Source organism: Neodiprion pinetum, chromosome 6, assembly GCF_021155775.2.
Source record: "Neodiprion pinetum isolate iyNeoPine1 chromosome 6, iyNeoPine1.2, whole genome shotgun sequence".
Lineage (NCBI taxonomy): Eukaryota > Metazoa > Arthropoda > Insecta > Hymenoptera > Diprionidae > Neodiprion > Neodiprion pinetum.
In genome coordinates, this window is record NC_060237.1 from 4,934,322 (window position 1) to 4,949,259 (window position 14,938).

At 40.3% G+C, this 14,938-nt stretch overlaps 1 protein-coding gene across 1 annotated transcript; it reads right to left on the minus strand.

Annotated features, from left to right (window-relative positions):
* Positions 1-4: 4 nt before the first annotated feature.
* On the minus strand, positions 5-14,816 carry LOC124221611 (uncharacterized). Its single transcript, XM_069137096.1, has 22 exons — positions 14,515-14,816; positions 11,599-11,939; positions 11,398-11,524; positions 9,389-9,532; positions 9,103-9,230; positions 7,847-7,990; positions 7,555-7,766; positions 7,309-7,449; positions 6,966-7,236; positions 6,554-6,881; positions 6,120-6,472; positions 3,423-3,545; positions 3,078-3,348; positions 2,835-2,998; positions 2,550-2,694; positions 2,033-2,206; positions 1,849-1,953; positions 1,596-1,761; positions 1,189-1,535; positions 902-1,093; positions 521-756; positions 5-409 (listed from the first exon to the last, which is right to left on the minus strand). Exons 2-21 carry the CDS (start codon positions 11,707-11,709, stop codon positions 593-595), a joined length of 3,810 nt encoding a protein of 1,269 aa, XP_068993197.1. The 5' UTR covers positions 11,710-11,939; positions 14,515-14,816; the 3' UTR covers positions 5-409; positions 521-592.
* Between the last annotated feature and the right edge of the window lie 122 nt (positions 14,817-14,938).

Consider the following 14,938-nt stretch of genomic DNA (forward strand, 5'->3'; position numbering starts at 1 on the left):
GAAGCTGAGATGGCTTTTGAGTTTTTTGTTTCATCCTGAGTCGCGTTAGCGACGAGAGGAAGTGAGATCGAGGAATGTTATTCAGAAGTGTTGAGCACTTAATATCATGGGAATTCCAAGCCGGAAGTCGATGAGAAAAACTGACATTGTCTTTCCTTCCTCTCGTCCACCATTGAGATTCTCTGCGTGTAATTCGACGGCCTACGAAACGTGAGATAAAAACCACAGGGAAACGTAGAAATACGAAAAAAGTGGTTAAAAAATGTCTGGAGCACCAGTAAAACCTAAGATTAAGTTTTGCTGCGTCTTTTTTTTTTATTTTTCTGTCGCTTATGAGGTTAAGGTGAGTAAATGAGAGAGTCCGTGGGTACCTTAGAGAAGATTTTATTCGCTACGCTGATGATTACCGCTGAAACAACCAAAATAATTAAATTTTTCTTTTCACTGATGTTCTGTATCTATGCGGTTATGCAAACAAAATAGTAAATATGTATCTGAATATATATATAATGTGTATTACATGCAGGTATGGCGAACCGTGGCCCAGTTAAATAGTGAAAAGAGCCTGAGTTGATAATTCTGCTTCCGTCTTCTACGATGTGATGGCTTCATCATTATTTTCAGCATTCTTTGACCGTCTACTCATTATCTTACGTACGATTATTTCCAACGTCCACATCATCACGGTGATACTGGTTATCCCGTTTATGAACAGTAAGCACAAGTCGTAGTTTCCCGTCTTGTCCCTCAGAAGACCTACGATGAAACACAAAAATCACATTTTCTCCCATAGCGGATTTCCAGTATTCTATTAATAGCTACAATAGCACTCCAATGAAATCTTGTCTATAAATTCTGTTGATAATCTGTGAAGTCCCAAGGGTATATTTTGAAAACTTACCGAGCAAAGGACCAAGGATTAAAAGTATGATTCCGTTGGTCACCATTTGGATCCCAGTAGCTGACGCGAGTTTTTCTATTGGTATATAACTAGCGAGTGTCAATGACATGTAAACGGATCGAACCCCCTTCGCAACGCCAAGACCAAATCCAATGATCACAATACTTCGGAAATTTCCAGCTAAGAAAAGACCTACAGAGAAAAAACGATACCTCATCTGTAAAGACACTGGGTCACATGTGGTCCTTGGATCTATAAAACTTTGCTCTTTTTAGACCATTACTTACTCAGTCTCGTGGCAATCAGTATGATTAGACTGAGAAGGTACATGACCCTAGGCGGTTGTTTGAGAAACTCCCCAATGAATGGGGCGAGCGCTCTGAAGATCAGATCTGTAATTGCCACACAGCTCATCACTGTAGCAATCTGCTCCGTGTTCAAGCTCATGTCGCTTAGGATGAAAGGTGTCAGAATTGAAAAGTTCAACTCGGCAAATACCGCCATCGACATGCCGAGCATTATGCTTACGTAGACAGGATCACGAAGTAGGTCTAAATCGAAGAAGACGACCACCGAATGCAGCATGCGACTTATTCTCGACTTCTTGTTTTTGATCTCTTTCTGTTCGCGGTTTCTGAAAATGCGTAGCTACGTACTATCGATAACTAGTTAAGAAGGGCGGGTTGGGACTTACGTCTGTTTATCATCATCATTCTCAAAATCATCCTCCTCCTCGTGAACAGTTTCCACCTTCTTCTTTTGCATCAGGACTTGGGACTCACTAGCCCTTCGCTCATCGTCTTTTCCACCTTCGAATATCTTTATGCTGCTACCCAGATTGATTGTGTCCAAGCTTTTCCCTGCAATAATTGAAAATTTGCGTAAGATCTTGCTGGTGTGGGTGCCACAAAATATTCAAACTCATCTACAGCTTATCGAAAACTCACCAGAGCTCCACCATTTGTATGTAGGATCGGAACGTTCCACAGGCGTAGTGGTTGTTGACGAACCGTCTACCTGGCTGACACTCCTTCTATATGGTTTTTTGGCTGCTTAAAACCGTGGTTATCATATCATTGTCGGCTCTTGTAAGAGACATTAGGCAGTTTACTGCATTTCATGGCGCATTACCTGTATTCACCGTGTAAGTTATTGACTGCTTTCTTGGCACGAGGGTTTCAAAGCCGTAGAGGCTACCGGAATCAACTTCGTGATCAACGCTAGACATGGTAAGTATGCGTTTTCGTTCAGTTGCTACTATGTCCTCGTTAGATCTGCCGATGCAGTGCCGGCTGTTCTTTCTACCTTCAAAAATTAATTTCATTCCTAGGCGTTAGTTAATTTATATTCAAGGAAATTTTCATTTCATCATTTTATCTTTAACTATTATTCATCATGAGGATGAAAAAAATTTAATGGATTTGAACGTAGAAACAAATATAATACTTCAGGAACACGTCATGCTTAAGACGTCATATCAGGTACTTCGCTGGTAATGAACCGTAAAAAATGTAATGAAATGACTATCAGAAACACGGTTCTGAGATTACATCTAACACACGCTTGAATTGTGTTCAATATGACGTATCTTGTAATTGCAAGAAAGCTGAATGGCTCAAAATGGTTCGTCAGACATCTGCGTACCAACCTTTCTCCTCAGTTTCGACGAGCTTTGGCATAGCTTCCGGGTCTGATTCCTGAGTGTCCTCTATCAGATGCCGTTCTATTGGCTGCAAAAGAAGAGCTGCTACCAGCACGTGAAGACACAAGCCGCCCAAGATAAAAGTTGTTCCCTGTCCTCCATAAGAAAAGGAAATGACACAGAGAAAAAATGTTAATTGTTTCCTCGCCTTTGTATCAACAAACTGATACACAATGAAAGAATTCTTTATGCAAATCAGTTCTTTGTTGTTAAAGATACTGCGATACGTACCGTAACATCGTATTTCAACAGCAGCACCGATATTAACTGGGGTACAACAATTGGGCCTAGTCCATTTAGAGTCATCGCCAAGCCCACAGCTCGACCTCTTTTTTTCATGAAGTAGGAGTTCAGAGACAGAGAAAATGCCGAATTCATTACGGAGGTGCTGATAGCTGAAATGTTGATTGAGAGTGAGTTAATTTTTTCACTTTCCATACACGTTACAGCAATTATGCTCTACTTTGAACTCACAGCATATAACGCCGTAGGTGATGATGAAGTAAATAAACGAGTTTGCCCAGGCGCAGAGCATTAGTCCTAATGCGTAGAATATGGCTGCACATACCGCGACTTTTCTGCATCCAAAGTAGCGAAGAAGTGGACCATTAGCGAGGCCCAAGGCCATCCCACAAGCGGAGTTAACATTTAAAATAATAGAAATGTCCGTTCCGGACATGCCAAGGTCCGCGCAGGTGCCTCTGAAAAGCAGCCCGAATCCTTGCATTACAGGAATTGTACAGATCTGAAGGAACAAGAATTTGGCTAAAACTATTTCTGACTGAAAACCACGTATAATTTATATGAAATAAAACTTACCCCGTTTATAGAATAAGCTACAACGATCAGCCATCCCCAACCTCCATCCGGTGGAACAAGCCTTTTCGACACGATGACTTCACTTCTTTGATTTTTGCACTCACGTTTCTTCATTTCCTCTATTTATTTTTAAATTACAGTTCTGACCATTTAGTTTGCCAGTACAGATCATTCGGATATCACGGTTAATAAAATAGCTGTCAAAATGATCTTGTCAATTTTGCAATGATAACATTTCAAGAATCCGACCATGAATAACTATACTCGTTTTTATGGTAAATGGTTTATTGTTATGTCATAAGATACCGGGTCTATCTATTGCAAGACCAGGGCGTGTTAACGAATCTCGAAGGTACGTATGCTTCGTCACGACTCGTAGACCGTTTGAATTAAAGTATTTTCGCATTTACACCTGTTACTGGCGATAAATGATACAATGACTGGTATTATTCACTCTTCGACCGATATCTGAATAAATTTACCGTGTCCACGTACTGGGCCGATACAAGAGATAAGCTTTCGTCTAATCTAATCGGCTCGCTTATTCTGACCTTCACAGTCGCGTCATAATCTGTAACTACTTTGAAGATAAAAATCTTTGGCATTATTCGACACCAGAACTTGGCGTATCAATTCATAATTCGCTGATGAATAAGAATTCTCGACCTCGTATATAAGCTATTATAGAATCTTGGTGATCGGTCAATTAAGTAAACGTAATTTTAGTTAACGTTTCGATCCGGATATGGGCCCTCCTCAGAACGAATTATTTATTTAACTGTCAAGAACAACAAAAAATTTTTTTATAAATAATAATACTAGAAGTAATCAGACATTAAATATTGTAGATGTAATACTCTTAGGGCTATTATATATTGTTGGTTAGTAAGAACATTTTGATTAATTGAAAAAAAAGAATGGCTTTAAGTGTTATTTACCTTTTTTTATAAGTAAGTGGACTAAGATGTAGTCGAATTCACAATTTACAATTAGTGGAGACAATGTTCTTTGAGTGACGGTAGTCAATGTCAATCTTCTAGTTATTTTACATGTAGGAGTTAATAGTTGGAAGTCATTAATTAAAAAGGTTAAAGAACTATGTTTCTTCACAGTCAGTATGTCATTGTGTTAAAAGGTTTTTAAAGAAGGTCTCTTTGGCAGTAAAATTAATTTGCAAGTGTCCAAGAAGTGGAGGTAACATCTTGTCTAAGATTAACAGAATTGGTGTGACCTACAATGTTGCTACATTTCTAGTAATAGTCTTTTATAATAATTGTGTTCTTCACAAAGGATGTTTGTATTGTCGTAATTAAAAGTATGTTGTTTATCGATACTATGTTTTGTTATAGCCGTGTGACGTTCTTCAATCTCATATACATTGCGTTGGTGTTCCCTGATTCTGGTGTTAAGGTGGCGGCTAGTTTGACCTATATAAACTTGGTTGCAATCATTGCAAGGTATTTTATACACAACATTGGATCGTTTGCCAATGGGGATCTTATCTTTTCCCGTATCAAAAGCTAGTTGTAAATCTTTTGAATCTTTTCCAACAAACTTGACATTATGTTTGGCGAATAGGCGGTTCAGAGACTCAAAGAGACCAGATACATATGGGATGGGGATATGTGTAGTAGCAGGTCTATTGTTATCGTCTGCGGGAGCAGAGTCAATATTATTGTCAGGTAAGTTGTTGATGTAGGTGCGTCTCTTATTAATTTGTTGGTGTAATAGGCCATGAGGGTAATCATTCCATCTTAGTATATTGTATATGAGCGACAGGTTTTTTTCCTGGAACTCTGTACTGGAAAGTTTGATGGCTCCGTCAACTAGGTAAATGATGGTGCCTATTTTTTACAGTTAAATAAATAATTCGTTCTGAGGAGGGCCCATATCCGGGTCGAAACGTTAACTAAAATTACGTTTACTTAATTGACCGATCACCAAGATTCTATAATAGATAATTCGCTGATCTTATCTGGCTATGAAAAAAAAAATGTCAGATTTTTGATTAATTTTAATCTCTTTTTTCCGCCGTCCCACATAAAATTGAGAATTTTATGCCTAATAGTAACTACTAGCTCAACAAAAGATTCTACTTTGCATAGTAGAAAATAAGTAGGTATTACGCTCTAATGATATACGAAGCGATAAGACGAAGATCAAGCACGCCCAGAGCAAACTCTTGGTGAAGATTTGGTTTATCTCCAACTGACCTACCGGTGGCGGCGTCAATTATTGATTTGTTACCAAGTACAAAAAATAAAATTTATTGTACTCAGCAATTGATTATTTTTTGTACATATCTCTGTCTGGTATTATAAATTAATTCTAGTAAGATATTATTAGTTACTTGAGGCACGTCATTGGTGTTCAGTTTTATCTTCCGGTTACTCGACTATTTTTTGTTCTCATGATCCCAAAGAGCAAGAGTCCAGTATTCAAGTTCGTACGTGTTGGTGACCCATGGTCGTTACAAATACACGTATATATAATATGCTACCTACGATACAACTGTTAATATTTATAGGTGAAGAGGAACAGCGTTCCTTCTTCGTATGCCAACCGATTAATACTGCTATAGATTTCTTCCGAGATCCGTTTTGGTTAATGTACTCATATTCATATTATATACATCAGGTTCCGAATTCACGATCTATTTCACCGCCGCATCAGACGACTGTTAAAATATCATCAAGATTTCTCAACGTCTCCGGTGCACTCTTCTTCTGCGATCCTCTTCCTCTGCCGCCATTTGGTTATCCATTTTTCGGTAATCCAAGATATGGACGTCATGAACGTGAAGACGTTTAGAAAATGGAGCATCAGGGTATAATCACCGGTCGTATCACGAACCCAGCCAACAACTGGACCCAGGACGAGGAACATGATGCCACTGAAGATGAGTTGCAGGCCAGTAGCTCCTGGCAGCCGATCTAGGGTCACATGCGTCGGAATAACCAGAGCCATGAATATGGTCTTGAATCCTTTTCCTACCCCGATCCATACAGACAGGAACATCATCATCCAGTAGCTGTGCATGTGGGCGAGAACTGAAATAAAGAGGAAAGGATGGAGGCTCGCGTCAGCTTGCAAAGATTACTATTTGCGGAATCTTGGGTCCAGGGCATTACCGGCACGACCAACTGCCATTAGGCAGACACCGAAGACGAAGAAGAACTTGTTTTGCCATCCGATGTACCCGGCCACGAACGGTATCAACAGCCTGGTCGCAACGTCGACGCCAGCCAGAATTGACATGGCCATTGCCCTTTCCGTGGGGTCAAGACCGTACTCAGCCAGGATGAAAGGTGTTAACAGGGAGAAATTGATCTCTGCAAAGTTCGCAAACGTCACGCCCATCATCAAGTTCACGTAACTCAGGTCCTTCAGTAGGTCAAGATCGAAGAAGATAACTACCACTTTGAAGAACCGCTTGTACCACGGTGCCCCGGGATCGTACTGAAAGGTGATTTTATCATGCGCCAATGGATACATCGACTCGAATCGCTGCTTAACGCTATTCATTGGTAATCAAGGCATTACTTGAACCGGTTTGTATTCGTTCTCGGTTTCAGCGACTTGATTGTCCGGCGCAGTTTCCGGGGTGTTCACCCTAGTTTCGAAGATTTGAGCCAACCTCCTCTTAACGCACTCCTCGTTGTTGCATTTTTCCTTGTTACAACCTTCGTCCAGGTGTTCACAGGACTCGCTCACCATAACCAACGGGGAATTGATCGCCGATGGTAGATTCGAGAGTTTTCGTTTCGGGAGCTTTTCAGAAAGGTTGCTTCGCGATTCGCTCTCGCTGTTTTGCCTGTCGAAAAGAAATTTTATAGTTCAATCATTTATTCAAGACGAGCAATTTTCACCGTGTGCATGTTATTACCTGCTCAGAGCTTTGCAGCTTGAATGTCTGCTTAAACTCACTGACGGGTACCTGCTCAAATTTTTCTGAGAATTCTCCCTATTTGATATTTTATTCGAAGCCAGGGAGTTGTTCGAAGCCGCGATAGACTGTCGGGAATACCTGAAAAAAAGGGATATCTTTGACAAGAGGTTTCGTCATTCTTTGGCGTTATTAATTCTAGCGCAAAATTATACTGAAGACAGTCTTTGACTGTTGTTAACAGACCATCCATCGTTCGCTCTTGACATCATCGGTGTTCCGGGGTTGAAGACGTCGATTCCAGAAGCGCCGTGCTCCTCATCATCGTAGTAAAGATACTGACTGCTGAACCTTTCGCTGAACCGATTCTCCCTGGCCAATTTCGTATTTTCATTAACATTCTCCAAAGATTTACTCTGCGATTCGTTCAAAAGACTTTTCCCGCTTTCGTCAATTTCCTGTTAAAGCAAAGTGCGGTCATGTCTTGTGATTCGTCCAAGCTTCGTTGACCAACGGGAGTAAATCTACAGGATCTTACCGCTCGATCGATAGCTTTCTTTTTCTTTATGTGCCACGAAACTGGCTGCAGTAGAAGGGCGCAGGGAACAGCGTTGAACGCAAATCCGCCGAAAATTAGCACAGTTCCTGCGACTCCAAAAATCGGCAACAGCGGAGTGATGATCTGTGGAAAAAACCAATGCAGGTTGATCAGCTATCGGCATCACTCGACCTTCTTTTATGGAAGTGTGCAAGGACAGGCTGATAAGTGCGTAATGATTACGGCAATTCAAAATCGCTACAGTGTGTATTCGGCACTCAGACCGCAAAATAACACACAGGTGATAAGTATCAATACAACTCTGCAAGTAATTAATTAACAGTGATAAGTTACGAGCCACACGAAATCCCATTGAACAGCGGGATGAAAAAACAAAAAAAACTGAAAGAAAGGAATAAAAACGATTCATCTCTCCAATTGAATACTTTCCTTTGAACAGGTTTGCACTTCTATTATAACCGGTTTATCGAGCCGGAAATTACTTTCCCTGAATTCTATTCACGTTCTCGATGTCTGCAGTTGTCCGGCGCTGCATGTCAATGACCGAACACAGCTCAACACAGAACGGGTATAATTAATGCCAATAATAAAAATTTACGATCTTCATTTAGGGGTCGACCAGTTTTGCGAAATCAATGTACTTCGACCTTGTTTTTGTTCGAATCGTGACTTGAACGGGCTTTATTACACTCCAAGATAAAACCGTGTAGATATTTGCCTCATTATTATTTCCATGTAATGTCTACAACGTTTTATTACGCTTAATGAATAATAACGTTTGTCATGCAATTCATTTTTGTTTGTTTCTTCGTTGCGACAGTGATGTGCAGAATTATCTGAACGTAAATCAAATTCGAATACATGATTTTTTCCTTCGTACCGGAGATTATTTTTTTGCTTTCAGCTCACGCAGGCGCGTCAGCTGTAGACATGTGGCGGCTTATTGATTCCAGTGAAACGATTCCGAGCAGTAGAAGTCATATCTATTATTGGGACGATGCGGTGTACGCAATTCTGATCTGATAATTACTTGATTTAATCAATGTACAATGATTTGATGGTGATCGAATATATATGGAAAAAATTGATCACAATTAAGACAACGATTAAGAACCTTGCAAGTATAAAGCGGCAAGCATTGAGTAAATATATTGCGATTATCGATATTCGAGGTTTTGAAAGATTCCAAACATCTGGCGATAAGTTGAGTATTTTTTCTACCAATCCCTGATTACCTGAGGCATGATAATTGGCCCTAGACCAGTACACGTCCAGCTCAAACCCGTTGCAATTCTTCTTTTTTTCTTGAAGTAGGTATTCAAAGCCAACGAGTTTGCTGATGACGAAATTCCGGTACCCGCGCCTAGATGCAAAAGTCGTTAGTTAAAAATTCTAGTCAATGTAAACTGCTCGGAGAGTTGTATCCATGCTGAACATCTGAATATGTACTTCTATTTCATTCGGGTAAACTCAACTGGGAATTAATTAATTCTAATTAAAAGTGTGGTTCCTATACCGCACCGAAAAGAATGGAGAAAAATATTAAAATCCCGGTGAAGGTCTTCATGGTGGACAAAGTAGTCACGCATATTGCACAGATCAGAGCTCCGGAGAGTGATACTTGTCTGTATGTGAATCTTCTGAAGAGGGGTCCATTGGCCAAACCTGTGGGATAAAATGTGCAGATCAGAAAAAAAATCGATCAATATCAACGGCAGATAAAGAAGTAGCAGCAATATTTGTGTCTTGCCGATTATCAATCGGATCAAGACTTGTTTTCAAGTGAGACACCCGCTTCGGTCGTAGTAATTACACTTGACGATCAGTATGAATTTGTTTGTTTCCAGGCTAATAAGAATTTGATTGCCCAATCGTCTTATCAGAACTGGCATTATTTCAAGGATTTAATCTAGTACGTATACAATATTTGCCGAGATATTTGCGGCTTGCAGACTTACAAATGAAGAAAAAAAAAAAGACTAGTGACATAATCCAGATTATTCTGCAGGATCTTCTTGCTGCGCCTTACTCTGATAGCACTTAACAATTATGATAATTATGTATTTGAGATATATTATAACAGCACGAAATTTGGCACGTTTAAATTTTAGGATCTCAGTTAAAAGTAACCTTTTTTAATGGGTGTCATAAGATTTTACTGAATTTAACTTTTTCATGCTTGAGGATAATTGTAAGCAAGTGCTTGCGGTGTTAATTATGCAAGTCTCACAGATACTTTCACTTGTGAAATTGTTCGACTTTCACGATATTCGTCTAACTTGATTTCATTTATGGGCTAGCAGTGAAATTGTGGACAGCAATTTAAACTATCATTTCTTCACATGTCCCAGCCATGCAAATTATGTAGTAAACGTAAAGCATGCTGTTTCCTTGTGTACATAGAGTAAGTAAGTACAGGTGTCTTCCACACATAAACACTTCGGGGCTTATTGCTGGCTTGTTGGTGTATTTGTGTTAGTCTTTCTTGTTGTTGTCTTTCTTTCATGTGATGCCACGTGATCGCACTTGTAGTGTGTGATGCACCGGATGACCCTACTGACTTTTTTAGATTGTTTGAAGTTCTTCGTGTTTTCAGATCCGCTGCTTGCTTATCTGCCATTTAGACCATTTTGCTGAATCCACGAACTTGCCCAGGGGTTTATTGGATGCGTTCAATAATTCGTAGCGCATCAGCTGATGATTAACTCCAGAAATTAATTGGTCCATGATGTGGTTCTTTATCTCAGCTGCTGGGAATTTACATTTTTCTGCGAGGCTTCTGAGTATCTGGACGTATTCTTGGCTCGATTCGTTCGATTTCTGCTTACGTTTTCGAAATGTGAATCGAAGTAAGCATTCGTTCGCGGCATGGCTATAGCGGCTTGCTAATTTATTTTTCACCTTGGCGTAGCTTGGAGTCTTCGATCCCATCTTCGTTGTTATGACTATGAGGGAAGACGGTTAGAAGTTGGGGGTATTAAACCGGACAGTCGATTGGAGCAAGGCTCGTTTATTCACGATGAGTTGACCCACGGGCAGTCTACAGTACACTGCTCTCTTACGTTCTAGGTGGGTGGTTTCCTGGTGGGGGAAAACACCTATTCTTACTTACTCTATGTGTATGAGGATACAGCAAAGCGTTTCAAATGTCAGCAAAGCAGCCTTGGTAAATTTTGCCAAGCTTTGAAACGTTCCACGTACACTAAAGCGAATAAATTTTCCATTCATTTTGTGCGTTCTCTCCAGCAACGGAAGACGGCTGTAGAGCGTCAGTAATCGATACTCTGCGACGCCGACGTAGACGCAATTCCTCGATCCTCTATAATTATCGTCGTCAGGTTTATTTCAGGCATCGTTTTTCAAACGTGCAGCGTTGGTTTAAGCACGGACATGTGAATGTGTCTCATTGACGTACTTACTCCAGAGGATTTTAGCGACATGCACGGTACAAAATTATGCAACACGTTTTGAAAATAGTCAAACACAGATTTGGTCGTGTAGAAATTTTCGATTGGAATCCGGACACTCACCTATGCACGCGGTCACCGCACTGTTCGTATTGATAATGGTGGTCGTCTGCGCGGAGGTGATTCCCAGATCTTCAAACTTGTCTCGGAATATGATACCGAAGGACTGGAGGACCGGGAATATGCAGAACTGTAATGGGAATAGGGTCATGACTTACTTTTCAGAAGACGTAATTGACTATCGAAGGAAGAATGCCAACTCACATTGGCGAAGCCTGCTCCAAGGACCACAATCCAACCCCAACCCCCATCCGGAGCGATAAACGGCTCTTGCTGCTTCTTATCATCGTCATCGTGCTTCTCTTCTTGTTTCATTTCTTCCTTATTCTAGCCAATCACTTGACCGTAACTTTATTTGCTAATTTCAACAGTCAGACAACGTCACTTGAGACATTGACCACATCGGAACAGTATTTCAAGTTCAACGACTACTACAGTGAATTTACTGTAACCGCAACTGGCACATTTTTCCCACACTTAGCGAGGTATTTGATTCTTGACTTGTTTTCACCTCTCACATTGATTGAATTCTGGGATTATTCGAGCTACGATAGAAAATAAACGATCAGAGATATTTAAATGAAGAGAATCGAAATCGTTTACAACCTGATCTGCACCCACACTCACTGATCAGGCCCATTCACGCCCCTCAATATTCAAGTAACTGTATTCTGTGTAAGAAAAAGAAAAAAACAATTCTACGCAAATACTATAATATAACAGTAAACCGCTATTCGGCTAATCAGGTGACCGATTAGTTTGGGTTAAACTGGTTCGTTTTTCGACTGCACGAGATTTCGTCGAACCTGCAGATTGTCGTAGATGGTACGATCTTGTTTCCGTAGTTGGTGAACCTTACTCTACCACGACAAGAAAGAAATGAGATCGTCGTATCGGTGCCAACGTTTCATTACTATACGCAGGGCACAGGCCTTGAGTAGTGTTCATGCAATCACTGCAGTCGATCTTTTTCAGTTTCCAGCTGACTCGTATTATTGTTACTGTTTGAATCACGCACGCATGGCTGCGCGCACCATCCTCTCTCTTACAACAGCTTGTACGCAACCGCGTGCTCTTGCCTTAAACCACCTTCTAACCGCAGTCCCATTCATTTCAAAACTGTCATTTTGGACCCACGATATGAGAACGCACATAAGATCAAATCACGATTACTTTGTCTCGTGGTCTCTTCATATCTACACACTACATCGCGGATATTTGTGAAAACCTTTTAACAAGCAAAAAACTCGGCACATATCTTATCTGTAACTTTACCGTCTGCATTGGAGTAACACAAACTGATTTAAACTATACACCTGTATCGGGTGAGCATCTGAGAAAATCAGCTGTAAATGCATAACATTACGTTTTACACGTATCGTACGTTTTAAATTCGATTTAATTCGAGTGACGACGTCAGTCGTTCAGCGCCAAGTGCCCAAGTGCATACCACGCGTGTTTGAACTTGAGGGTCATCAGAGAACGAGACGAGCTTTGATAAATATCGGGAACCTCGGCCGTTCAAACGAAACACATTCGCATCTCCGAGTGTGGAGAAAACCAAACCACTTGTAATTAACGGAATGCCTTGAGAGCTTGTTCACTCACGATTCGCACGACTTTCTTCAAGTATCGGTTCCTACATGGGAACGAAAGAATTTCTCGGATATTTTCCTGCACAACTTGACGACTCAATATCTACCACGAAACCGACGGATTAATATCCGCCCCTAGGTTAAAGTCGCTCATCACGATTCATTAATTCCAGAATCAGCTATTCTGGTCTAGCTATCGCATGTTTGTGGCGATACGCGGTAATGTCGTAATTTCTTATATTTTCCCTCTTCTCGTGCGATCTTTACCTCCAGTAGTTCGTGAGCCTACAGCATTTCATCGATGATAGCGTGCAAAAAAGGCCGCGGTGATTATCGTACAGATATGGATAGTCAATCATCTCACAGGCCCTAAAAACATTCAATAGATGTCTAATTTATTGCTTCTAGCTTGGTCTTATCAACTTTGGACGTAAAATTAACGACTACCCGATTCAATGGTACATTATACAACGAGTGCGGAAATCACCTGTTTCGCGCACGAGGTCCATATACTATTTTTCCTAACAAGTGTGCGAAATTCCAGACAATGGCGAATAACGACAACAACAATAACAGAAAAATTTAATAAACCATGTAACGCTATAAACCGGCAGAAAGCTTAAAGAAAACATACACGAGTAGACACAGATGACCCATCCGATAATCCTATACCTCTGTATTTCGTACAAATGAATGTAAATAAAAAATCATCTTTCCCGTCTTTTCATTTATACAATTAATCAAATACGGGTATTTCTGCAAGATCCGTTCTAAAGATTTATCTTTATCGCTTGCACTGAGTGAATAGCTCGCTTATAGGTATAATAATACTCATGTACACGATTATAGGTATGCTTATTTACACGGTCTGGGAACAGTTGTTTATCCTTATCTCGCAAACAAGAAGAATAAAAAATCAACTGCAAGCTAATTTTTATTCTACTTATCAGTCGCTAGTTATATATGTAGTTTCGAATTTCATGGTGCTACAGAATTCAGAGTCATTATTATGTAATGTTTAGGTGATTTCGATCCCAATATAATATACACGAACATAATTCGTAGCTTAAATTTTAACCAAACTGTACCCTGAACTGATTTTATTTCAACAAATTAAACTACTTAATTTCAAATACGGTTCTCCTATTCCTTAAGATCATTGGGCAGTCTCAAGGACGTATGGAACTTCGCGTCATTGTGATTATGGCCTTGGTTGTACAACGTACCACGTGAAAATAATATAATTGAAAAACGTATTCAATCGTCATAATTATCAACACAGTACTTCTATATGGACAGCAGAATATCTTAATTATAGTTTCACCTAACCGGGTAGATGGAACGGGTCTAGAATTCTCTAAACTGTGTCAGGGAAAATTTGAATGTATTTCAATAGAAGAATTTGAAATACGCATGCACGGTCACGAGGGCGCGAATGGAGCACAACAGCTGATTGAACCCTAATTCAATGGATGACATAATTAGAATCTGCTAAAAACTCGTAGTACAACAAATTTCACCTTACTTATAAACTACACACACTTCAGTAACCACACAAACAGGCAACACCGATCACGTGCGTCACGAAGCTTCCGATAATAACGTCCGAGCAATAGGTTACAAGGGAGGGAGGGTAAGAAAAATTTGTTAAAAAAATACAGCAGCCGGCGATGATTTTTTTATAAAATATAAAGACTAGCTAAAGGAGAGGGAAATTTGTTTTGAAAAATAAGTTTTCGTCAAGCATCGTAACGGGAATAACGGGAAGCCATGAACACGCGGTGGCGGATAACCGAGAACTGGTCACGCGGCGGAGAAACGACTCCATGAAACGCGAGGTGGATACGAGATTCTCGAAGCATACACCAGAAGCGCTGCACGTGCGCAGAGGCTGCGTAGGCATCAGACTTGCGTAAACGACGATGAATAAAGTCGACAAATTTTCCTAA

Bases quoted from the DNA above. Each gene is read 5' to 3' on its own strand.
- LOC124221611 (XM_069137096.1), bottom strand. From the start codon at position 11,709: ATGAAACAAGAAGAGAAGCACGATGACGATGATAAGAAGCAGCAAGAG. The intron at 11,525-11,598 runs GTGAGTTGGCAT...TTCCCATTACAG, and splicing joins TTGGAGCAGGCTTCGCCAAT to TTCTGCATATTCCCGGTCCT. The intron at 9,231-9,388 runs GTGCGGTATAGG...TTTTGCATCTAG, and splicing joins ATTTTTCTCCATTCTTTTCG to GCGCGGGTACCGGAATTTCG.